Raw genomic sequence first — 25,568 nt, forward strand, 5'->3', positions numbered from 1 at the left:
AAGTTAATGGAAGAAATGACAAGACTTGAAGCCTTGACCTAAAGCTTGGCCACAAATCAAATTCAGGCTTGGTCAACATTTTGATAACATATTTTTGAAGGTTGTGGACTTGGAGGAGATTAGATATATAGAGAGGTGAAACAATGGAGGAATTTGAAAACAAGGATGTGATTTTTAAAATCAAAATGTTGCTTAACCAAAAGCCAATGTGAGATGCAAGCAAAGGATGGTGGATGAGCACAACTTGCCACAAACTAGGATGCTGAATTAGTCAGATGAACTTTAGATATCCTCAAGTTTATAAATTGGGAAAAGGACAGTCAGTCAAGGGTGCACTGCAATAGTCAAGTCTGGAGGAAACAAAGGCATGAGGAAGATTTCAAGTACAGGGTCGATGTCAGGCAATGTTACAGAGGAGAAAAAACATACCAGCAGTGAACCAAGTGAGGAAAATAAATATCTCTAAGTTCACCAGGATCTAACCAGTGTCTCTAGCTAGCCTTTGAAATTGTCCAAGCCCAAGTTTGCAGATGACACGAAGGTTGGGGGTGTTGTGGATAGTTTGGAGGGCTGTCAGAGGTTACAGTGGGACATATATAGGATGCAGAGTTGGGCTGAGAAGTGGTAGATGCAGTTCAACACAGATAAGTGTGAAGTGGTTCATTTTGGGAGGTCAAATATGTTGGTGGAATATAGTATTAATGGTAGGACTCTTGGCAGTGTGGAGGATCAGAGGGATCTTGGGGTCCGAGGCCACAGGACACTCAAAGCGGCGGCGCAGGTTGACTCTGTGGTTAAGAAGGCATATGGTGTATTGTCCTTCATCAATCGGGGAATTGAATTTAGGAGCCGCGAGGTATTGTTGCAGCTATATAGGTCCCTGGTCAGACCCCACTTGGAGTATTGTGCTCAGTTCTGGTTGCCTCACTACAGGAAAGATGTGGAAGCCATACAGAGGGTGCAGAGGAGATTTACAAGGATGCTGCCTGGAATGCGGAGCATGCCTTATGAAAGCAGGTTGAGGGAACTCGGCCTTTTCTCCTTGGAGAGACAGAGGATGAGGGGGGACCTGATAGAGGTGTATAAGATGATGAGAGGTATTGATAGGGTAGATAGTCAGAGGCTTTTCCCCAGGGCTGAATTGGTGGCCACAAGAGGACATAGGTTTAAGGTGCTGGAGAGTAGATATAGAGGAGATGTCAGGGGTAAGTTTTTTTACTCAGAGAGTGGTGAGTGCGCGGAATGGGCTGCCAGAAACAGTGGTGGAGGCTGATACGATAAGGTCTTTCAAGAGACTGTTAGATAGGTATATGGAGCTGGGAAAAATAGAGGGCTATGGGTAAGCCTAGTAATTTCTAGGGTAGGGACATGTTTGGCACAGCTTTGTGGGCCGAAGGGCCTGAATTGTGCTGTAATTGTTCTATGTTCAGGATCAACACAATTTCCAAAGAGGCAGTTTCAATCCTGAAGCTTGGTAAACTGAATAGAACATATAATAGGTCATCGACAGGCACTTTGTGAAAGACCCAACTCAGAGGATCCCTGTTTTGATCTGCCACATTGGCTGGCAAAAAAAAAGTATTTACTATTACATCCTAACTCACTAAGATTAGTGAATCTGCAAAGTGAAGAAATGTATCCAGGCATACACACAAAAGGTAAATGATGTCCATGTGCAACATTAACATGTTATTGACTGGATTAAAAGATTTTTAGTCGGTAGTTTTTTGGATAGGCCTGCGACAACAGTTTACTTCTACTCCTTGTCTGGGCACTGCCAATTGCTGAGAACAAATCCATGCACTCGGCCCAATGTTAACAAAATGGCTAACCAGTAAATCAAAATGGCTTCTGATCTTATCAGCTTACTGAGACTGCAATTCACTTGACTTGCATCAATAAATTTAAGGACAGCTGCATCTCCAACTCTTTGCAGAGTAGAAAAGGAGGATGAAAAATGAATCATATTCAGGCTCTTTTCAAGTATTCAACTCAGTTGGCTTGTGATTAACACATCGTTCTAGATCAAAAGTTCCAAGACCTCAGAAAAGATGAATGGCAGAAAGTAGGCTGATCTCCTCCCCCAAACACTAATTATGGTTTTAATGCTCCTAATTTGCAAATGGCAACCTCCAAGACATATGAAATAAACTTTTTGGAACTCAATAAATCAATAAAAGGATATGATGTGTTAAAGAGCGATGCATTCTCCCAATTCATTATGCTCTTCGAGGAGAAAAACTGATACATATGGTTTTCATGCAGCCATGTCGTAGAGACAAAGTAATCTTAACATAATTGAAAGTAACCAACAAAACACTACCACTATCCTGCCAAAGTCCTGAGGAAGGGTCACAACCCAAAACATCAACTGTTCATTTCCCTCCATAGATGCTGCCTGACCTGCTGAGTTCCTCCAGCATTTTGTGTGTGTTGCTCCAGATTCCATCATCTGCAGATTCTCTTGTGACTGCCATTATCAAAATCTTATTTCAAAAGATCTTACTGTTAAGTAATTTGAAAAGCACAGAAAGGTACAAATGAGTACAATAGAAGATTTTAATGCTAACCTGCAACATTAGTGCATGTGGAGAATGTACAAAAATTGAAGCATTTTCCTTTGGTGATGACTCAAGGCAAAGCTGTGCATCAGTTGCTTTGGCATTATACGTGAAAGCAATACTGTTAGCCAGCTTCCCATCATACAATACTTGCTTGTGATGTTCAGCAAGGTGGATGTCACTCTCAGACTTAAATTTAAAGGTACTCTGAAAAATACAATATTGTTTTTCACGTCAAGTATGCCACATTAAAAAAAGGCAGCAACTATTCACAAAGCTGTACTTATCCATTAACAGTGACTTCAAAGCTGTATTAAAATACACAAAAAATAGTTATATACAGTGTTTCACAAACCCACTCAAAGTCAGTTAGGCAGGTATTATTTTTGAAAATTAGATCAATTGATGCATTCAAAATTATGCACTACTTTCTTATAGATGCAGCTTATATTAACATTTCTGTAAAAATGTAAAATTAACTCTCCTTTAAACAGAGAAGTTTTAGTATTACAAAATTAGTACTTGTGTGCCATGACAAAGAATTAACAACGCTGCTTAAAATATCCAGTGGTTCACTACTACTTTGACCATGATACCTGATAGAAAATATAATGAATTTAAAGTGCCCGTACAATACAATGGTTCAAAACAAGGCTGAGTCTCCCAAACTCAAGAAAAAGCAATTTCATTCTTTCAATGTGGAGCAATTAAAATCTACATCCAAAAGGTGACACGCTTACCAATTAAATAATTCATTACTTGTCAGTTATTCAGTTTCCAGTTATTCAGTTTCTCTTCCCATCTTTTCCAATGTCCCTCATGTGCAATTTTTATGGCATCTATCACCATTTTCTTCTATTTCTTTTTTGCATCTCTATTTCCATTGATCATCCATACACATTTATGTATTCATTTACTTAATTTGTTGTCTACTTTTTTTCTTTAAAGGCAGATGACCCATGTTAAGATTGCATCTCGGCACTGCTGCCACTTTTCTTAAATCAGATGTTCTTCCTATCACTCTGGTGGCAGTCTGAAGCCTCAATCTATCCAATACTGGTATATTTAAAAGCCACTTCACTGTGGTCAAGGGGGATAAAATATCTGTAGCCAATGCTGGAAGAAGATAGGAAGAAATGCATGGTGAAAACAAACTAAGTGTGGTTGGAGAATAAGAAAGTAGAAGGCCCAGAGTAGAGGACAGTATGTGGATCAGAGCTGGCTGTAGCTAAAAGAATGTGGATCAGCCAGGATTAGGAATAAAGTCAAAGTCATAGAGTCATACAGCATAGAAACAGTTCCTTCGGCCCACCATGTCTACGCCAACCAAAAAAGAATCCATCTTTACTAATCCCTTTACCAGCACTTGATCCATAGCCTTCTAAGTTTTAGTGGCTCAAGTACTTGTCTGAATACTTCTTAAATATGAAAGTATCTGCCTCCACCATCCCCTCAGGCAGTGCATTCCAGGTTCCAACCTTTAAGTGAGAAAAGTTCTTCCTCCGATCCCCTCTAAAACCTTTTACCCTTAGCTTAAACCCATGCCCTCCAGTTTTAGATACATCTGCTATGGGGGAAAAATTCCTACAATTTACCCTATGTCCCTCATAATTTTGTACATCTCAATCTGGTCTTCCTTAAGCTTCCTCTGCTCCAAGGAAAACAATCCCAGCATACCCAGTCTTTCCTCATAACTGAAATGCTCCATCCCAGGCAACATCCTAGTGAATCTGCTCTGCAAACTTTCTTGTGATTTAGTAAATAGATTTTGGTGGCTCAGAGCTGTAGACCAGAAAACTGATAAAGAAGTGTTATTTTGCTGTTACAGTTACTTAGAAAAAATCCACTTTGAAGAATTCCAACCAATATTAAGAATACAATCTCTCTAGAAATTTGGACCAAACACTCTGCTTCTTCCTAGCTATATTACCCCAATAACCAGGGGTGAAGAGAAAAAAAAGCTAAAGAAAAGCACAGTTTGGTCAATGATTATCGTTTTAAATATCTAAAAAAAACTTTATCAAATTCATTTCATTAATAAGCAAAAAGTAAAGTCAGAAAACTTGTTTAAATGCTAGGATTGAGAAAGATTTAGAATTATAGGAAATTACAAACAAAATTGAACATGCAGCATCAAAAAAGACCTTATTACTTTATCCTTATTTTCAAATTATCTCTTTCTTTATTTCTCCCTTAAAGGTGATTTCTTTTGAATGACAATTTTACTGTTTCTTAGTTAATTCTTGAACGGAGTTAGCTGATTCATTTATTTTCTAGTAGCTGGAGCTCAAGTTCCAGTGAACAATATGAATTGTTTCAAGCTTAGAATTAAATGTAGTAGGTACAATGATGGAAAGATGGAAAGGAATATGTTAGGACTAAGATATCAATGTAGATGGGGTACACTGTGGTAAAGTACTTGATTTGCAATAGGAATCCAGACTTGAAAATGAAAGTGGAAGTGGAATTCTGTTAGAATCTGCCCTTTAGAGCTGTATTGCAAAAAATAAGAAATGAAGAAACTAGGAGAGTGGAATGGTGTCCTCAGTTGAGATAGCTATGGAAGTTTGTTCTCATGCAATAGATATTAATCTTTCACCTATCCACTGAGATGGAGATAGAGAAATCAAGTAAGGGAAGGGTCAGGTTTGGACTATGTGAAATGACAGCAGGGTGAAAACTGGCAGCAAAGATAATAAAACTTGAGTTCCGTACAAGTACAGGAAGTAGCACCAATACAATCATCAAAATAACCAAAAGAGAGTTGACAGAGGGGTGTGAATAGGATTGAAGCAAGGACTGTTCCATTTATCACTCAAGGACAAAGGCATAGCTAGAGCACATACAAATTCCTATCACTATACCTTTGACTTGGAAAAATTGACTGGAGTTGAAGAAGTTGTTCAATGTGAGAACAAGTTCAGCCAGGTTTGCTCCAATTAAATAGAGCCCTATAGAGACATCATCTGGAATGTTGTGAACAGGTCTGGTCTCCTGAACCAAGGATGGATATACTTGCAATGGAGGGAGTGCAGAAAAGATTAACCAGCTTGATTCTAGGGATGGTGCATTTGTCATATGAGGACAATGAGCAAATTGGACCTTTATCCACAAACTTAGAAGAATAACAGTATCTTACTGAAATGTACAAAATTGTTAATGGGCTTAACTGGATAGATGCAGAGTTGATATTTCCCTTGGGGGTGGAAAATAGACCCAGGGAATCATAGTCTTAAAATAAGGAGTTAGTCATTCAGAACAGAAATGACAAGAAATTTCTTCATCTTGAGGACAGTGAATCTTTAGGTTTCTCTATGAATAGGGCTATGAATGGATGCTTGTTTTTTCAGTATATTCAAGATTCTTGAGGGAATCAAGAGATTATGGAGTTACTGCAGGAAAGTGACCAGTAAAAGATTAGCCACGATCTTACTGAATGAAGAAGCATGGACCATAGACTGAATGGCCTACTCCTAATTCTTTTTCCAATCTTTTTATGCAGAACATTTGCAACCAATGGAGGGGATGATCTGATGAAATGAAAATTACATCATCAATTTATTCAAAGCTGGTTATGTGATCTTCAGAACACACCAATGAAGATATAACTGTAAGGTAAAAAGTTGTCAAAAAGCATGTTGGAACTTCCAGCCCATAATGTCTTTAACTTAGCAAAAAAACATCTGTGGTTCATCAAAGGAATTTAATCAAATGAAAATTGATCACTTGCCACAAAGCAATATTAAAGCTGATGATTGCTCAAGGAGATAGGTTATAAGGAATATCAAAGGAAGGAGGAGAGGTGGAGATTTTTAGAATACATTCCAAAGCTTAGAGGAGTGGCAACTGAAGGCATGGCCACCAATTGTGGAGAAATCAAATTTACAAATGAGGGGGCTAGAAGCTGAATAATGAAGGTACCTCAAGGGATTCACAGAGCTAGAAGAAATGGCAGAAATAGGGAAGGAAAAGTTCCAAGGAGATATGTAAAAACAAGGATAAGAAATTTAAATTTAAAGTTGTAATTCATAAAATCACAAAAAACTAATGGCACATAAAGAGCTCACCCTTCCTATCATGTACATGCTAGCCACAAACTGACTTTTAGTTAATCCCATTTCCTAGGCTTTATCCCAAACTCTTGCAGATAATTGCTTTTCAAGTGCTCACCCATGTACTTTTTAAATGCAGCAAGGGTCTTTGCCTCTTTCAGTGAGCTTTACGCACCTAATATTCATTGAATAAAATATTTTTTCTTTTCAACTCCCTTCTAATCTACCTAAAAATTAACTTGAAATCTATATTCCCTAGTTACCAGCCCCACTGCGAAGTTAAACATCTCTTTGCTATTTACCCTGTCTAGCCCTCTTTATACAGTTTAATTAAATCATTCCTCAATTTTCTTTACTCCAAAATTAGCAATCTTCCATTAGATGGTCTCTCCTAACTATAACTCTCCAGCCACGACAACGTAAATTTCACCTGTACCTTCTCTAGTGCTATCACATCCTTCCTGCAGTGTAGTGACCAGAATGTAAAGTACTCCAGCTGTGGCCTAACTAATATTATATACAGTTCTGGCATGCATAGTCAAGCTTTGCTTTAACAAAAGTACAAATGACAGTTTCCTCATATCTTTGTCAGTGATGGAACTGGTAACACTGCAGAAGGTAGAAATTGACAGTGACTGCACCAATATGAGGTCTGAAACCCAAACCACAGTTAAAGATATCTTTATTAATCACATGTACATTGAAACACATAGTGAAATGCATCTTTTATGTAGGCTGTTCTGGGGGCAGCCTGCAAGTGTCACCCCGCTTGCAGCACCGACACAGCATGCCCACAACTTCCTAACCCTTACACCTTTGGAATGTGGGAGGAAACCAGAGCACCCAGAGGAAACCCACGCAGACACGGGGAGAATGTCCAAACTCCTTACAGACAGCAGCCAGAATTGAACCACGGGTCACCGGCGCAGTAACTACCATGAGATTGCTCTCACCTAAATTGACAGCAATCTGATTCAGTGCCAAATTGGGACAGAAGTTCAGTCCGTGTCCACTAAATGAATTTAAGGTAGAGACACAAGCCAGGGACTCTGGGTTTGAAATATTTCGATGGAGGAATTTTTTGCTCATCCAGTACAAAGTGTCAGATAAATAGTCCAACAGTTTAGAAATGGACAAGGGAAGTAATGGTGATGTTTAGTCTTAAAGTTAAAAGTGTAGACACTGGAAATCTTTAATAAAAGCAAAAAATAAGGGGAACACTCAGCAGATCAGGCAGCATCTGTGGGGAAAAAAAAACCAGGTGAACATATCAGGACAATAATCCTCTTTCTCAATTCTTCTTATCTTTCCATAGATGCTGCCTGACCTACTGAGTGTTTCCAGTACTTTCTGTCGTTATGTTAGATTAAGTCTAGTTGTCATCTGCTTACATGTGAAAAATTATGCCTTTGGACATGTTACCAAGGAGCAGCATGCAATCAAAAACAAGGGGAGGACTCAGAACTGAAACTTAAGAGAAAGTGGTAATAGAATGGGATCCAGGAAGAGAAAATGCTACTGGTAATTCTCTGGCCTCACCAGAATAGGTGAGAGTAGTACTAGGTGTGCATGTCCCGTCCAGATGAATATAATTGGAGAGGCAATGGTGCAATCAATTGTGTCCAGGGCTGCATACAGATCAAGAAAAACAACAAACTTCATTGACAATGTGGATGAACAAGTTTAATGAGAATTATCACTTCTATTCCTTCTCCTCCTCCCTCCTATTACTACACCTTAAAATGTTTTATCTAACATTTTATTTCAGAGTTCCAGTATCTGAAGTATTATGCTTTGTAAGCTTTGATTAAAATTTAATAAATACAAAGCTCTGAGACAGGATCAGTGTGTTCTCTACCTGTGTTATGAAATATGAATAATGTTTCTCGAATTGGCACTGCAGGTTCACTCAATGAGTAGTTAAACTTGATTAGAAAGGTAATAGACCATGTTAAGTGACTCCGTGATAATCACCTGCCAACACTCACTGAAAAGATATGCTTATGAATAATGCTGGCTTAGGCAAGGTACAGGGCATAACCCAACCAAATATCAACTTCCCAAATGAGGAGGCATTCAAGTATGTATTAAAATGATTTCATAAATATCTTCATGGATAGATTCACCTATATGCATGCATAAAAGGACAACCAATGCATTTGATCTGCAGATTTTTTTTGTGACAAGTCATATCAGTCACTGTGACAAAGGACATTATTTTAGCTTTAGCATTCTCAGGCAATGCGAGAAAAAACTCACTATTGGAAGCAAAATTGCAAGTGGGGAATGAATTTGAATTTAAGCAGGGAAAGAATTATATCAAAAGATGATAGCTCCTAAACTGTTTCCCAGATTTCTCACTCATAGATGCAAGAAGCCACTGGAATGACTCATGTAACAGTTAGCACCACCTGTATGACATGAGTTGATTTCAGAATAAAGGGAGAAAATTGAACCAAGCAAGAGAAGAAAGAGGACAAACCATAAAATTAATGGTAACATTAGTACGTGGAAAAAATACCCTAAAAATCATTATTACACTATTATATGTACTAACGTGTCATAGTTACATTTCTTCCACCTCCCTCTCTGCTGAAGATTTCACAATTAATAACAAGTTAAACTTTAAAGATAATGCAATTTACAATCTATCTTTTGAACAAAAAGTATGTATTTTCTTCTGAAAGATTAAAAGGAATTGTTCAGCATTTGCTTTTGGCACACAGTACCATTCAGTTGACATACCTCATTTCCTACACTAGATGGAGGCAAAACAATAAAAAAATGCATGTAACCAGAGAATGAAAAATAATAGGTCTGTAATAAGATTAAAATAAAATTGTTCTAGAAGTTATAAAGTAATTGTAAGGTGTGGAAAGACAGTTATTTTTTATCTGTCCAGTAGATAAAAACATTTTCTTTGGTTATAGAATTGAGTTTCCAAAGCTGGAGCTGAACTAGCCTACCACAGTGTGAAAAAGTAATATTCACAACCCTAAGAATTAAACAATCTTTAGGATGTGGAAAATAGTTCAGACAGCACTGAAATGTTGAACACGATGTTGAAAAAGACTCTTAAATCATATCTTTGTTGCTTATTTACAGGAAATTGCTTGTGGTTTCTGAGAAATAGTGTTTAAAGAGTGCAATTCCATTTTAAAATGGAGAAACCAATGATATCTGGATTTTCCTGTGTACAAAAAAAATGTAAACCGTGGTCACAAAAACCGAAACACACAGAATGGGAAGAAACAGAGTAAAGTGGTAGGGATATTTACTGCAGCACAGGATGTTCTTGCACAAAAAAAGAACATCATATCCAACATAAAATCACACATTTCTAACCACTGTTTAAGATCATGCCTCTGAGTTAGGTACATCTTAAGATGATGAAGGAACAGGACAAAAGTACAAAAGTCCAAAAGGTAAGTGAAATAAGAAAAGTCAGTATGACAGGGTGGAAGCATACATGATCAAACAGAATAAGCACCAAAAAATAAATGGCGTGTTTAGTTATCCAATTAAAATAAAAATCCAATGCAGTCTTCTTACATGGTTTATATAAGAGATAATTACTAAAGGACACCAAAATGATTATCATAACATCTCAGATAAATGGCAAGCTTTCAGAAAAGGTGACTGAACAATAGAGAACTATGAATGTTAATTCTGAACTTCAAGTGCAAAGTGAAAACCAATTATAAAACAAGGGACTACAACAGTTGACGATGTAAAGATAAAGGAACCCCTACAGGAAATGATACTGGCTTTAGTATTGGGGAATGAATTGGGTAAGCGGAGCATTAATCTTCACAGCTGCATTTTACGAAGAGTGATCAAAGTGTTTAATTTAAAATAATGGAATATAACACTTGGATTACCTGCATAAACAGCAAAAACCAAATAAAATTGAGAGAGCTATTCCCACAAGCAAAACATAGGAAATAAAACCGTGCAGTCCTGCCCTATGTAATCATGAATGAGGTGGACAATTAAACAACTAACAGCAAGAGAAGGGTTCAGGAGCTACCCCATCCTCAAAATAGAGGGAAGTGCACGTGAGAGCTAAGGACAACGCTGAAAGATTCACAACCATCTTCAGCCAGAAGTGCAGAATAAATGATCCATATTATCTTCTTCCTGTGATTCCTATCATCAAAGAACCAAATAAATTCAAATCACTCCATGTGATAAAGAACAGTTGAGCACACCAGATACACCAATGTCTTTGGGATCATGCAACTTCCTCACTGCGTTACTTAAGACTTGCGCTCCAGAACCCATTGCACACTCAGTCAAACTGTTTCAGTAGTTACAAAACTGGCTTCTAACCAACAATGTGGAAAATTGCCTAGGTATGCTCTGTCCAAAAAAAATATGACAAATCCAAACTTGCCCAATTACCTACAATCAATCTATTCTTAGCCTTCAGCAATGTGATGAAAAGCATCGTCAAAGTTCCACCAGGTGACACTTACATACCAGTAACTGCTCACTGATGCCCATATTGCATTTTGCCTGGGCCATTCACTTCCATATATTATCACAATAGTTTCATTAAATACCTTTGCTCCATCATAATACTAAAAATGGAAATGTTTGCTGACGACTACAAAATCCTCAATTCAATTCACAACTTATTAGCAAATGAAGCGGTTCGTGTCTGCACAAAAGAATACAGACAATGTTCCGAGATGGATTAACAAATGGCAAGCGACATTCATGCCACAAACATATCAATGACCATTTCCATGGAAAGTCTACCCATCTCCATGATAGAAACTAAACACCAACCCTTGACATTGAATATCATTACCATTACTGAGTGCCCACCATCAACATTCTGGGGGCAGGTGGTCACCAATCAAATAAACATGATGGCTACAAAAGCAGGTCAAAGGCTAGGCAGTTTACAGTGAATGTAAACTCATCTCAAAGTCTCCACAATTTACAATGCATATGCAATGTTCTCCGCTTGTCTTGATGACTGTAAGTCCAAAAAAATCCAAGAAGCTCAAAATTATCTAGGGCAGTGCACCTTGTTGACCATTGTAAGCATAGGCATAGAGGGCTATAAACTAAGTGCTGGGTGATGGGGTTAATAGATAAGGGTGCCTACTGGTTGTCATAGTTGAGTTGAGCCAAATAGCCCATTCCCATGCTGTACAATTCTATGATTCTATGATTGCAGGTGAACCTTCATCAGAAAGTCTTCACCAACATACCACCAGTTCTTTAAATGCAACTAGGGATGAGCAATGAATGCAATAAAAAGTGAAACTATTCAAATAGTGGACTGTTAGTTTCAGTGCAATAATCTGGCCCAAGTAGATTGAAATCTGCAACTGGAGAACTTCAAAATGCTGCTGAGGTACACTCTCACCTAGGAACACCCAACTTACAGATCACACCAAATCACTGACTACCCTATTGAAGGACCTCTGATATTCAATGACTCACAAGCCTCTTTGCAGAGATCAAAGGGCAAGTAATGTTCCATGATGGGATGATGAAACTTTCAAACCTCAAACTTTCAAGTGACTACCTAGGGTAGGATGGAACATTATAGCTGAAACTGATCAGGCCTCAACCCTCCAATTACACAAGTGAGAGCAGGAAGCAATTTGGAGAGCAAGTCTCGTTACTGGTAAGTTTTCATTTTATAGGAGCGAGAGCGGGAAGTAGATTGAAGAGCAAGTTTCGGGCTAATTGGGCAGCAGCAGCCAATAAAAAGAAGGTAAGCTCAAGTGGAGTGGCTCAATGTAAGAATGGGGCCTTGAGGCTTTGGCTCAAGAGGCATCAGTGTGAAGAGGCAGAGTAAGTGAGCAGAGGCTAAAGTGAGGTTCAAGTAAGTTCTCTTTTTTTTCTTATTGCACAGTTTAGAGCACTGGGAATGGGAGGCAGGGCAGTAGTTTGCTCCTCTTGCAGGATGTTGGAAATCAGGGAGACCTCCAGTGTCCCTGATGACTACCTCTACGAGAAGTGCATCTGGCTGCAGCTCCTTTTTCAGACCATGTTAAGGATCTGGAGCTGGATGAACTCTCGGTCATTCGAGAAACTGAGGAGACAGAAGTTACTGGGAGGCAGTTACACCTAGGTTGCAGGTAGCTGGATGACCGTCAGGGGAGGGAAAGGGAATAGGCGGTCAGTGCAGGGTACCCCTGTGGCCGTTTCCCTCAATAACAAGTATATTGTTTTGGGTACTGCTGGGGGGTGGGGGTGGGAGGGGGAGTGGAGCCACCTGCCAGGGGAAAGCCACAGTGGCCAGGTCTGTGGCACTGAGTCTCACTCTGTGGCACAGTAGGGAACGGGGGAGAACAGGACTGCAGTAGTGATAGGGGATTAATTGGCTAGGGGAACAGATAGGAGATTCTGTGGATGAGAATGAGACTCACGATAGTATGTTGCCACCCAGGTGCCAGGGTCAGAGATGTCTCAGAGCTAGTCCACAGCATTCTTGAGGGAGATGGAGAGCAGCCAGAAGTCGTGGTACACATTGGTACCAACGACATAGATTTCATAAGGGATGAGGTCCTGAAGAGGGAATAAAGGGAGTTAGGAAGGAAGCTAAAAAGCAGGACCTCAAGGGTGGTAATCTCTGGATTGCTGCCTGTGCGCTAGTGAGGATAAGAGTAGGAAGATATGGTAGATGAATGTGTGGCTAAAGAGCTGGTGCAGAGGGCAGGGTTTCAGATTTGTGGATAACTGGGATCTCTTCTGGGGAAGGTATGACCTATACAAAAGGGACGGGTTACACCTGAACTCGAGAGGGACCAATGTCCTTGTGGGCAGGTTTGCTAGAGCTGTTGGGGAGTGTTTGAACTAGGTTCGCAAGGGGATAGAAATCAGACTGTTAGGTCAGATGATGGAGCAGTTGGTTAAAGGTAAATGCATTACGTGGAGAGACTGTGAGGAAGGATAGACAGTAGATAGGTCATAAACACAGTCAGTTGGATGGGTTGAAATGTCTTTACTTTAATGGAGAACTATTAAAAATAAGGATGATGAACTCAGAGCATGGATCAATACGTGGAATTACGATGTTGTGGCCATTACAGTGACTTGGCTGTTGCAAAGGCAGGATTCGCTGCTTGATGTTCTGGGCATTCAGATGTTTCAAAAAGGATAGGGAAGGAGGTAAAAGAGAGGGGCGAAGTCGCATTGCTAAGCAGGGATAGTATCACAGATGCAGATAGGGAGGAAGTTGTGGAGGGATCGTCTACTGAGTCAGTGTGGGTGGAAGTTAGAAACAGGAAGGGAGCGATCACTCAATTGGGAGTATTCTAAGGGCCCCCCAATAGCCACCAGGACACAGAGACAGATGCTGGAATCCAGATGAAAAACATTATTATGCTGGAGGAACTCAGCAGGCCAGGCAGCATCCGTGGAGAAAAGCAGGGAGTCAGCGTTTTGGGTCAGGACCCTTCTTCAGGACTGAAGATAGAAAAAGGGAAAGCCCAATAAATAGGAGGGAAAAGCAGAGCAGTGATAGATGGACAAAGAGGGGAGGCAGGATGGGCACAAGGTGATGATAGGTAGATGCAGGTAAGAGATAGTGATAGGCAGTGCAGGGGAGAAGGGTACGGACAGAGCGCAGGTGCTCTGCGAAACAGTCACCTAGTCTGTGTTTAGTCTCACCAATGTAGAGGAGGCCACACGTGGAGCACTGAATGCAGCAGATGATATTAAGGGTGGTACAGATGAATCTCTGTCTCACCTGAAAGGACGCTTTAGGTACCTGGATGGAGGTGGTGTAGGAACAGGTGTTGCACCTATAGTGGGGGCAGTGGAAAGTTCCCAGGGTGGGAGCAGGATGGGGGGGGGGGGGGGGGGTGGTGAGGAGTGAACACGGGAGTCACAGAGAGAGCAGTCCCTGCGAAAGGGAGAAAAGGGTGGGGAAAGGAAGATATGCTTGGTAGTGGGGTCCTGTTGGAGATGGCGGAAGTGGCGGAGAATGATGTTAGATACAATGAAGGCTGGTAAGATGAAATGTGAGGACAAAGGGGACCCTATCCCTGTTGGTCTGGGAGGGGTGGGGGTGAGAGCAGAGGTGCAGGAAATAGCAGAGATATGGGTGCGAGCTCTCTTGACCACTAGATTCCAGTATCTGCAGTCCTTTGTTTCTCAACAGGATGCAGAGTTGGGCAGAGAAGTGGCAGGTGGAGTTCAATCCGGAAAAGTGTAAAGTGATACACTTTGGAAGAACGAACATGAAAGCAGAGTACAAGCTTAATGGCACGATTCTGAGCAGTGTGCAGGAACAGAGGGATCTTGGGGTCCAAGTCCATAGACCCCTCAGTTACCTTGCAAGTTGATAGGGTGGTTAAGAAGGCGTATTGTGTGCTGGCATTCATTAGTCGAGGGATTGAGTTCAAGAGCCGCGAGGTAATGTTGCAGCTCTATAAAACTCTGGTTAGACCACACTTAGAGCATTATGTACAGTTCTAGTCACCTCATTATAGGAAGGATGTAGAAGCTTTAGAGAGGGTGAGAGGAAATTTACCAGGATGCTGCCTGGATTGGAGAACATGTCTTATGAGGAAAGGTTGAGCGAACTAGAGCTTTTCTCTTTGGAGTAACACAGAATGAGAGGCGACTTGATAGAGGTGTATAAGATTATGAGGGGCATAGACAGAGTGGACAGCCAGTACCTTTTCCCCAGGACAGTAATGGCAAATACCAGAGGACATCCGTTTAAGGTCAGAGGAAGAATGTTCAGGGGAGATGTCAGAGGTAGGTGTTCTTTTTTTACACAGAGAGTGCTGGGTGCCTGTAACACACTGCCACGGGTGGTTGTAGAGGCTGATATAATATGTAAAATGCTTTTAGATAGGCACGTGCAAGTAAGAAAAATGGAGGGTTATGGCTGTGCAGGAGGGAAGGGTTAGATTGATCATGGAGGAAATGTTAATATAGTTCGGCACAACATCATGGGCCAAAGAGCCCATACTGTGCTTTACTGTTCCATGTTCTAAGACCTATTTCAGTGTTCTTTTCATCATTTTATGCATGGTAGTCTTCTGTGCAAGTCGTAATAAACATTATCTGCCATTTTATGTCATTGCCCAAACTCATTGGCCTCTGTTTATTTGTGTAACACACGCACATTAGGTTTTGCCAAGAATTTTAGCCTGTGGTCTTCTTCACAAACTTAAAAATGGCCCTCCAAACCAAAATGTTTGTGCCTTCATAACCTAGACAAATTCCCACAATGCAGAAAGGGCAACAAAATCTAGAGCTACATGGAAAAGTAAAAATATAAACATAGAAATGAAATAGCAAGGCTAAACCTCCATTCTTTTTAACCTTCTGAAGGTGAACTTTATTTAATCTAGGATGTTTATTATTCCATACATAAGAAGGTATAATTGACTCAAGAGAGTCAAAGAAAGATTTAGGAATAAAAACAAGTAAAGCCTGAAATAGATATATAAATTTAGGTAAAATATTCATTTTGATAACATTAATTCAGCCAATCAATGATATAGAAAGGGGAAACCAACTTAATAAAACCCTTTTCACATAGTGTAATAAGGTAAAAAAAAAATTCTTTAAATAAATGCTTGTAATTTTTAGTAATTGACACTCGCAAATAGGTAAAATGATTTCTTACAATTTTAAAAGGAATATTAATATCAAATGGTACCAAATTATACAGAGGAAAAAGTTCACTCTTGTATAAGTTCAATTTGTAGCCTGAAAAAATGACTAAAGCGAGAAAGTAAAGAAAGCATAGGAGGTAAGGAGGCTTCAACATTAGATATAAAGAGTAATAAATCATCAGCATATAGAGAAACTTTATGGTTAATACCTCTTCTGGAGATACCAAAGATATCTCTAGATTCTCGGAAAGAAACAGCTAAAGGTTCTAAGGCCAAATCAAAGAGCAAAAGGCTCAAAGGACATCCCTGTCTGGTTCCACGTTGAAGTGTAAAAGGTTTAGAATTTTGAAAATTAGTGAGAATTCGAGCAGAAGGGGATAAATAAAGTAATTTAATCCATTGGATAAAATCAGGCCCAAAATTAAATTTCTCTAAGGTTTTAAATAAGTAATTCCATTCAATCCGATCAAAGGCCTTCTCAGCATCTAAAGATATCACACATTCCGATATTTCCCTAGAGGGAGAATAAATAATATTCAATAAACGACGAATATTAAAATGAGAATATCAATTTTTAATAAAACCAGTCTGATCATCGGATATTATCGAAGGTAAAATATTTTCCAATCTACGAGCTAGAACTTTAGATAAAACTTTAACATCCACATTAAGTAGTGAAATTGGTCTATACGAAGCGCATTCTGTTGGGTTCTTATTTTTCTTAAGAATAAGTGAAATAGAAGCTTCATAAGAAGATTGTGGTAGTCTACCCAATTTAAAAGAATCCGAAAAGACAGCACATAAATGAGGTATAAGTAAAGAGGAAAAGGCTTTATAGAATTCTCCGGGAAATCCATCCAGACCCGGAGTCTTTCCAGAATGTAAAGATCGCACAACCTCTGTGATAGATTGATCCAACTGTTTTCGATTTTCAGTGGAAAGTGTAGGAACATTTAATTGGTCAAAGAAATTATCCATTACAGTATTATCTTTAGGAAAATTAGAACTGTAAAGTTTAGAATAGAATTCTCTAAAAGTATCATTTATTTCTAAAAGATCAGTTGTCCTCTCACCATTGGCTTTCGAAATTTCTTTAATTTGTCGTCTAGCTCTGGAAATTTTAATTGGTTAGCCAGTAATTTACCTGTTTTATCTTCATGAATGTAAAGTTGACTTTCATCTTTTAAAAGTTGACTTTCAACTGGATAGGTTAAAAGAAGATCATATTTAGTTTTAATTTCAACTCACCTTTTATATAAAGCCGGATCTGGACCCAAAGCATATTTTTGATCTAATAGTTTCAATTGATCAACTAGATCAGCTCTTTCTCTGTCAGCTTTTTTCCTGATGCTTGCCATATAAGAAGTAATTTGACCTCTAATAAAGGCTTTGAAAGTATCCCAAACAGTAAGACTAGAAATCGCTTCTGATGAATTCTTTTTAAAAAAAAAAGTAATTTGTTTCTCCATAAATTGGAAAAAAAATTTTTAATCAGATAACAAAGTTAGGTTAAAACGCCAAAATCTATTTGTCTGAGGGAGCCCAGGGAAATTTAAGGAAAGAAGCACAGGAGCATGATCTGAAAGAGCAATCTCTTTATAGTCACAGGATCGAACTGATGAAATCATTTGGTTATCAATAAAAAAGTAATCAATCCTGGAATATGTATGGTGAACATGAGAGAAAGAGGAATATTCCTTATCCTCTGGATGCAAAAAACGCCAGGCGTCAATAACCCCAGTTTTCATTAAAAACGATTGAAGAAATAAAGCTGATTTATTAGGAACCGTTAATTTAGTAGATGACCTATCTAATTTGGGATCTAACCAGAGATTAAAATCTCCTCCCAAGACCAAAGAATAAAAGTTCAAGTCTGGTAGAAATGACAAAAATCGTTCAAAAAAATCCTGGGTCATCTGTATTTGGAGTATAAATATTAGCCAATACCATTGGTCTATTATTTATTTTCCCTGATATTATAACGAAATGACCATTAGTATGTTATGACTTTATGTTGGTTAAAATGAACTGTCCTATCTATAAAAATTGAAACCCCTCTAGATTTAGCTTGAAAAGAAGAATGAAATTGGAGCCCATTCCATTGATTAAAAAAACGTGAAATATCACAATTGCGCATATGAGTTTCTTGTAAAAAGATAATAGCAGCTTTAAGTTTTTTAATATAGGCAAAAATCTTTTTTCGCTTTAAAGGATAATTTAAGCCTTTCACATTAAAACTAAGTAAATTAATAACTCGATCCATTATAATATTATTTGAATGTAGGTAAAGAAAAGAATGATGAGCAAACCATTGAAAAAAAATGGTATAAAGTACTACAGTAGAATTACAAATAAAGTAACTAGGCAGCAGATTTGGCTGACAGCCCAAAACAACTTCCCAAGAAAACCCCCCACCCCCCTCCCAACACCCAAAGAAAAGAAACCAGTTTAGAAGCACCTGGCAGCTACCTGGAGGTTTAGCCTTACCTAATTTTAGATTTTATTACTGGGCAGTCAATATACGAAATCTTACGTTTTGGTTATATTACATTAATCGAGAGGCTTGTCCAGTGTGGGTCTCTTCGGAAATTAACTCTGTTAAAAAATTTTCTATTATTTCTCTGCTTGGTTCTCCACTTCCTTTATCATTAATTAAACTAACAGATAATTTACTAGTTAAACATGCCTTGAGGATTTGGTTACAATTTAGAAAATATTTTGGTTTATTGAGTTTTTCTTTGTCCAGTCCCATTTTCTCTAATTACTTTTTTTAAACCTTTTATGATTGATGTAGTTTTTAAAGAGTGGGACAAATTAGGTATTACTTGTTTTCAAGATCTGTTTGTTGGAGGAAATCTTTCTTCTTTTGAACAATTGTCTACCAAGTACAATTTACCAAAAACTCTTTTTTTTAAGACATTTACAAATTAGAGGTTTTCTTTGATCTCAATTACATTCTTTTCCTTTGTGCCCCAATAAGAATTTATTAGATGTAATTTTTAAGTTGGACCCCTTTCAGGATGGCTCAATATCTAATACTTATGACAGATTACTAGGAATGAGTAAGGTGCCACTAGATAAAATTAAAAGTGCTTGGGAACAAGATTTGCAGATGTCAATTTCCAAGGAAACTTAGAATGAAATTTTCAAGTTGGTTAATACTTCATCATTATGTGCTCATCACTCTCTCCTTCAATTTAAAGTGGTCCATAGAGCTGACTTGTCTAAAGATAAACTATCCTGTTTTTATTCTGATGTATCTCCTTACTGTGATAAATGCAATAATGGACTGGCTTCCTTAATTCACATGTTTTGAACTTGTCAGAGTCTTAAAAAATATTGGACAGAGGTCTTTCATACTTTTTCTGTACTTTTTAAAATAAGTTTTAAACTTAATCCTTTGACTGCACTATTTGGGATTGTTGGAGAAAAAGATACAACTTTGAAGGCTTCTGATTTACATATTCTGGCTTTTATTTCTCTTATAGCCAGGAGAGCAGTATTGCTTAAATGGAAGGAAGCTACTCCACCTACACATGTTCAATGGTTACGGGATGTTATGTCATACTTGAATCTAGAGAAGATTCGCTGTTCAGTTTTTGAATCTAACCTAGACTTTCAAACCCTGTAGGGACCCTTTTTGAATTATTTTCAAAATCTGATTTGGGGACTAAAATGCAGATACTGGCTGAAACTGTTACTTTTTTTTTAAGGTTTTTCCTTGCTGTTTCTTCTATCTAACAGCTTCGGGTTTTGGTAGTGGGGTAGATTTTTTTTGTAATAAGATATTTCAATTTTTTTCTTTCCTTATTAACTACTATACATGATTATTGATTTAGAGTATTGTAATCCTAAGTACGACGTAATACAATGTATTCAGTAGTATTTTTACTTTTTTTTGATGCATGTACTCTATTTTTTCATGGATTTAATAAAAATATTGAAAAAAAATGAAACAGCAAAAATCATTTTCTTAAATAAATCTTAGGAATTTGGAAAATCAAGTTGAATATAGAAAGGTTTGAGAAATGCAGAAACGAAAACAGAGAGGCAGAGTGTTTGCAATTTTTGGCATAAAAGAAAACCCAAAAGTCTTTTATGGAATTCTAATCAGTCAAAGGAAGAAAGTAGCCATTAAAGGATCAAAGAGGAAATAGGGGATGCGACAAAATCGGATTTTCAAAAGTTATTTGAGTAGGTGTCACACAAAGGTATGTTACATTTAAATAAAGGCCATCAAGGCTTGGGTAATTTATTATCTTAAATAGATGATTAATTAAAGGACAAGAAAAAACAAACAGATCTTTTTCAAGCTGACAGATATTTAAATAATAGGTTGGCTCAAGAATCAGTACTGGGCCCTCGGTTACTAATGCATTAGCATGACAGGGAAATTTGTAACCAGGGAACTTCAAAGTACAGCTCAGGTACACCCTAGCCCTACAGAAAGGCTTAAGCAGTATTGAAAAGAAATGAGAGAGGCAAAGAGTGTGTATGATTTGGTAACATAAAAGAAAACCCAGAGTTGCTAATAGTACAATACTAAATGAGAAAGCAAGCTGCAAGTAGAATGCAGATTCAGGAAAGGGACATGGATAGGTTTAGTGAGTGAATAGAAGAGCTTAATGTGAGAACATGACGTTACCCAATTTGGAAGGAAAAAATCGAAGAATATTATGTATCAAAAGGTGGATAACTAGCAAATGTCGATCTACAAAAGGATCTTGTATGCTTGTACATGAAAAAGGTATTGGATTCAGATTCAACAAGCACTTAGGAAGACAAACAGCATATTGGCCTTTACTGCTGAATGGAATAGAGTATAAAGAATGAGTAAAACTTGCTACGATTGTGGACAAGGGTTGAGAGCTTCAAGTTCCTTGGAGCAAACATCACCAAAAGCCTATCCTGGTCCAACCACATAGACGCCACGGCCAAGAAAGCTCACTAGCACCTCTACTTCCTCAGGAAGCTAAAGAAATTTGGCATGTCCCCTTTGACACTCAACTTTTATTGATGCACCATAGAAAGCATCCTATCTGCATGCATCACGGCTTGGTATGGCAACTGTTTTGCCCGGGACCACAAGAAACTGCAGAGAGTCGTGGACAAAGCCCAGCACATCACAGAAACCAGCATCCCCTCCATGGACTCTGTCTATACCTCTCGCTACCTTGATGAAGCAGCCAGCATAATCAAAGACCCAACCCACCGGGTCATTCTTTCTTCTCTCCTCTCCCATCAGGCAGAAGATACAGGAGCCTGAGGGCACATACCACCAGGCTCAAGGGCAGCTTTTATCTCACTGTGGTAAGACTATTAACAGTTTCCTTATACAATGAGATGTACTCTTGACCTCACAACGTATCATGTTGTGATCTTGCACCTTCTTGTCTACCTGCAATGCACTTCCCTGTAGCTGTGACACTTTACTCTGTATTCTGTTACTGTTTTTACCCTGTACTACCTCAATGCACTATGTAATGAATTGATCTGTACGAACAGTATGCAAGACAAGTTCTTCACTGTACTTCGGTACAAGTGACAATAATAAACCAATACCAATAAATGCAAACATAGCAGTACAATTTTTGGCACCAAAACCAAGGAAAGTGATGCAAAATACATTCATTAGATTGATTCCAGGAATATCAGGATTATCCTGTGAGCTCTGACTGAGCTGGACTGACCGAAACTCATTAGGGTTTAGGAGAATCTTATTACAACACAAGCTACTGAAAAAGATTGAAAGAGTAGATTTTGACTGGTTATTTCCATTGGTGAGAGAAACTGGAATAGGGATTTGGAGCAGGGTTGTGGTGATAGTGGTAGAGGAGGAAAACAACTGATATGAGAACTAACTTTATTTAAGTAGATTGAAAACTATTCTAATTCTCTACCCTAAAGGGCAGTAGATACTTAGAATGTATTAAAAGTCAAAATACATAAGTTTATGGGGATCTCCATCCTTTACTGAGAACAGAATCAGGTTTATTATCACTGACATATGTAATGAAATTTGTTGTTTTGCGGCAGCAACACAGTGCAAGACATAGAAGTTACTATAACTTGCAAAAATAAGTAAATAGTGCAAAAGAGGAATAACAAGGTAGTGTTCATCGGTTCATGAACTGTTCAGAAATCTGACAGTAGAGGGGAAGAAGCTGTTCCTAAAACGTTGAGTGCAGGTCGTCATGCTCCTGTACCTCCTCCCCGATGGTAGTACCACGAAGAGGGCATGTCCCGGATGGTGAGGGGCCTTAATGATGGATGCCACCTTCTTGAGGCACCACCTCTTGAAGATGTCCTTGATGGCGGAGAGGGTTGTGCCTGTGATGGAGCTGGCAGAGTCTACAACCCTCTGCAGCCTCCTTCAATCCTGCGCATTGGAACCTCCATACCAGGCGGTGATGCAACTAGTTGGAATGCTCTCCACTGTACATCTGTAGAAATTTGCAAGAGTATTTGGTGATATACCAAGCCTCCTCAAACTCCTAATGACATAGAGCTGCTACCATGCTTTCTTCATAATTGCATCAATGTGTTGGGCCCAAGATAGATCCTCTGAGATGTTGATGCCCAGAAACTTGAAGCTGCTCACCCTTTCCACCGCTGACCCCTCAATGAAGACTGGCGTGTGTACTCCCGACTTACCCTTCCTGAAGTCCACAATCAATTCCTTGGTCTTGCTGGCGTCGAGTGTGAGGTTGTTATTGCGACACCACTCAACCAGCCGATTTATCTCACTCCTGTACACCTCCTCATCGCTATCTGAGATTCTGCCAACAGTGGTGTCATCGACAATTTTAGAGATGGCGTTTGAGCTGTGTTTAGCCACAGTCATGAGTGTAGCAAGAGTAGAGCAGTGGGCTAAGCACGCACCCTCGATGTGTGCTTGGGTTGATTGTCAGCGAGGACGAGATATTATTACCGATCCACACTGACTGTAGTCTCCCAATTAGGAAGTCGAGGATCCAGTTGCAGAGGGAGGTACAGAGGCCCAGGTTTTGAAGCTTGTTGATTAGTACTGAGGGGATGATGGTGTTGAACGTTGAGCTGTAATTTTTTTTATTCCAAAATAAACTTTATTCATAATAAAAGACAAACTATATACAATAATAAAACAGTGCAAGCCTTTACATTCTTGTACAGATCATTCATTAGTGATACCTTTTTATATAAAAAACAGCAGCAATGCCACACGTGTGGCTCCCTGGGGGCTAACCTGTCCCATACTTACAATATTTAGAGGCTTTCTCGTCTGACCCCACCCCTCCCTCTCCAGTGGCAGAAGAACCCTACTCCTTCCCCACTGAGCCTTTGCGTTGGCTGCACCCAGCTTCAGTGCATCCCTCAGCACGTACTCCTGCAGCCTGGAATGTGCCAGTCGACAGCATTCCTCTATGGACATCTCGCAGTGCTGGAAGACCAACAAGTTTCGGGCAGAAAAAAGGGCGTCTTTCACCGGGATGATGACCTTCCAGCAGCAGTTAATGTCCATCTGTGTGTGTGTCCCCGGGAACAGATCAGAGAATCCTCTGTTACGCAGCTGCTGGGGATGAACCGTGACAAGGACCCTTGCATCTTTCGCCACACCCTCCTCGCAAACCCACAGCCTGCAAAGAGGTGGGCAACCGTCTCGTCCCCAGCGCAGTCCTCCCAGGGGCAGTGTACTCGTCGTCGAGCTGTAATTGATAAACAGGAGCCTGACGTATGTTTTACTGTTGTCTAGTTGCTCTAAAGCCTAGTGGAGAGCCAGTGAGATTGCATCCGCTGTATTTTAGATCTGTTGTGGCAGTAATGTCCAGTTCCTTGTTCAGGGAGGAGTTAACTCTAGCCATGACCAACCTCTCAAAGCACTTCATCACAGTAGATGTGAGTGCTACCGGGCAATAGTCGTTGAGGCAGTTCACCCTGCTCTTCATGGGCATCAGTATGATTGATGCCGGTTTGATCGATGCCGGTATGATCAAATGGGAAACAGACAAAGTAGAGGATTAGCCACGCTAATTGATACATTTGACCTCCCACTTCACCACTGGATTTAACACTGAGTCCAGAGGTGAGCATTATGTCCTGAGCTAAAGAGCCAAAGCCATTGCACATCAGGGCTTTCAGCTTTACATTTAATTAGGATGCTGAGCTTGACTGAAAAGGTAAGTGTAGTAAAGCAGATTTTCTTTTCTTCATTTTACTTAACCTTAATTTTTAAAATTAATTTCTAGCACTTAAACAAGTTTTAAGCAAAAAGAAATACTTATTTAAATCTGTTTGAACAATTTTAAATGCTTTAAGTCATCAGATACATTTAAAAAATGTACAGTCGTCTTTAACGACATTGAGCTATCAAAGGACTATCAGGGCAGTCCTAACAGAACCCAGGATCTGTTACAAGGTCCAGGCACAGCCTGCTGAATACTACACCACAAGGCAGCCTTCACAGTAAGGTCTTGAGGACAACTAAATTTGCAAGAAAGCAAAGTATAAATGTAGTCGTGCGAGAAGCACAGTGAGAGGCAGAAGCAATTAACCATGATCTAGCCAGATTTGTCCATCAGCACTTTTTTCTAGAACATCTAAAGGGTAATAATTATTGCACTCCCTGAAACTGTCTTCATAGTTCAAGTTTTCAAGAAATTGTATCATCAAAGGATTCATTTCTGAAGAAAAATGGTAGAAAATGGAGGTCTTTACCCTGAGGAAAGAATTGATTTGGATGGACATTTATAGCAACAGTCAAGATTCCATAAACCATGGATATACGTAATCCAATACACATAAGTAAGTAGCTGAAAAACAGAAGGTGGTGACCTGAGTTAGTTCTGATGATGTAAGTATTAGAATCATATCAGGAAGAATTTCCTCACCTCATGAGTGCAACATGGTCTTCTGTGATAATGAATGCAAAAAACTTGTAATGACAATTGAATAACACAGCAGAGCAAAGGTAAGTTTTGAATTCGCAGTACCTGACTTTAAATGGGATAACAATTCCTTCTCATCTGTATTTGTCTTTGGAACTTGTACCTTTAATCATAATTTTAAAGTTTGTTCACATTTCATAAATACTCTGAATATGCACAAGACTGAATAAAACAAATTCTGAGAGTACCTTGTATCCAGGTCCCAATTGATGTATTGCAAATATTTGTGCTGGATTAAGTGCTTCTGCAAATACATAGACTGCTCCAAGCTGGCCACAAAATACTCTATTTGCATCTGCAGTTTCTGAAGATCCCAGAAAGCATTTGTCAAAACTCTGCACACAGAAAACAGGTATCACAATAATGGATATACATCATGAGATAAGCACAGAAATCTTAATTTTGTAAAATTACATTCAGTATAGGTTA

General features: G+C 39.0%; 1 protein-coding gene across 1 annotated transcript in view; it reads right to left on the reverse strand.

Annotated features, from left to right (window-relative positions):
- The window catches only part of nbeaa (neurobeachin a), a 560,854-nt gene that overhangs the window by 467,347 nt on the left and 67,939 nt on the right, over positions 1-25,568 (reverse strand). Inside the window, exons 8-9 of the mRNA XM_052025565.1 lie at positions 25,328-25,474; positions 2,571-2,768 (exon numbers count right to left, since the gene is read on the reverse strand). Coding sequence (XP_051881525.1) covers positions 2,571-2,768; positions 25,328-25,474 — 345 coding nt within the window. The remainder of the gene's footprint in view (positions 1-2,570; positions 2,769-25,327; positions 25,475-25,568) is intronic.

This window comes from Pristis pectinata, chromosome 11 (genome assembly GCF_009764475.1).
Source record: "Pristis pectinata isolate sPriPec2 chromosome 11, sPriPec2.1.pri, whole genome shotgun sequence".
Lineage (NCBI taxonomy): Eukaryota > Metazoa > Chordata > Chondrichthyes > Rhinopristiformes > Pristidae > Pristis > Pristis pectinata.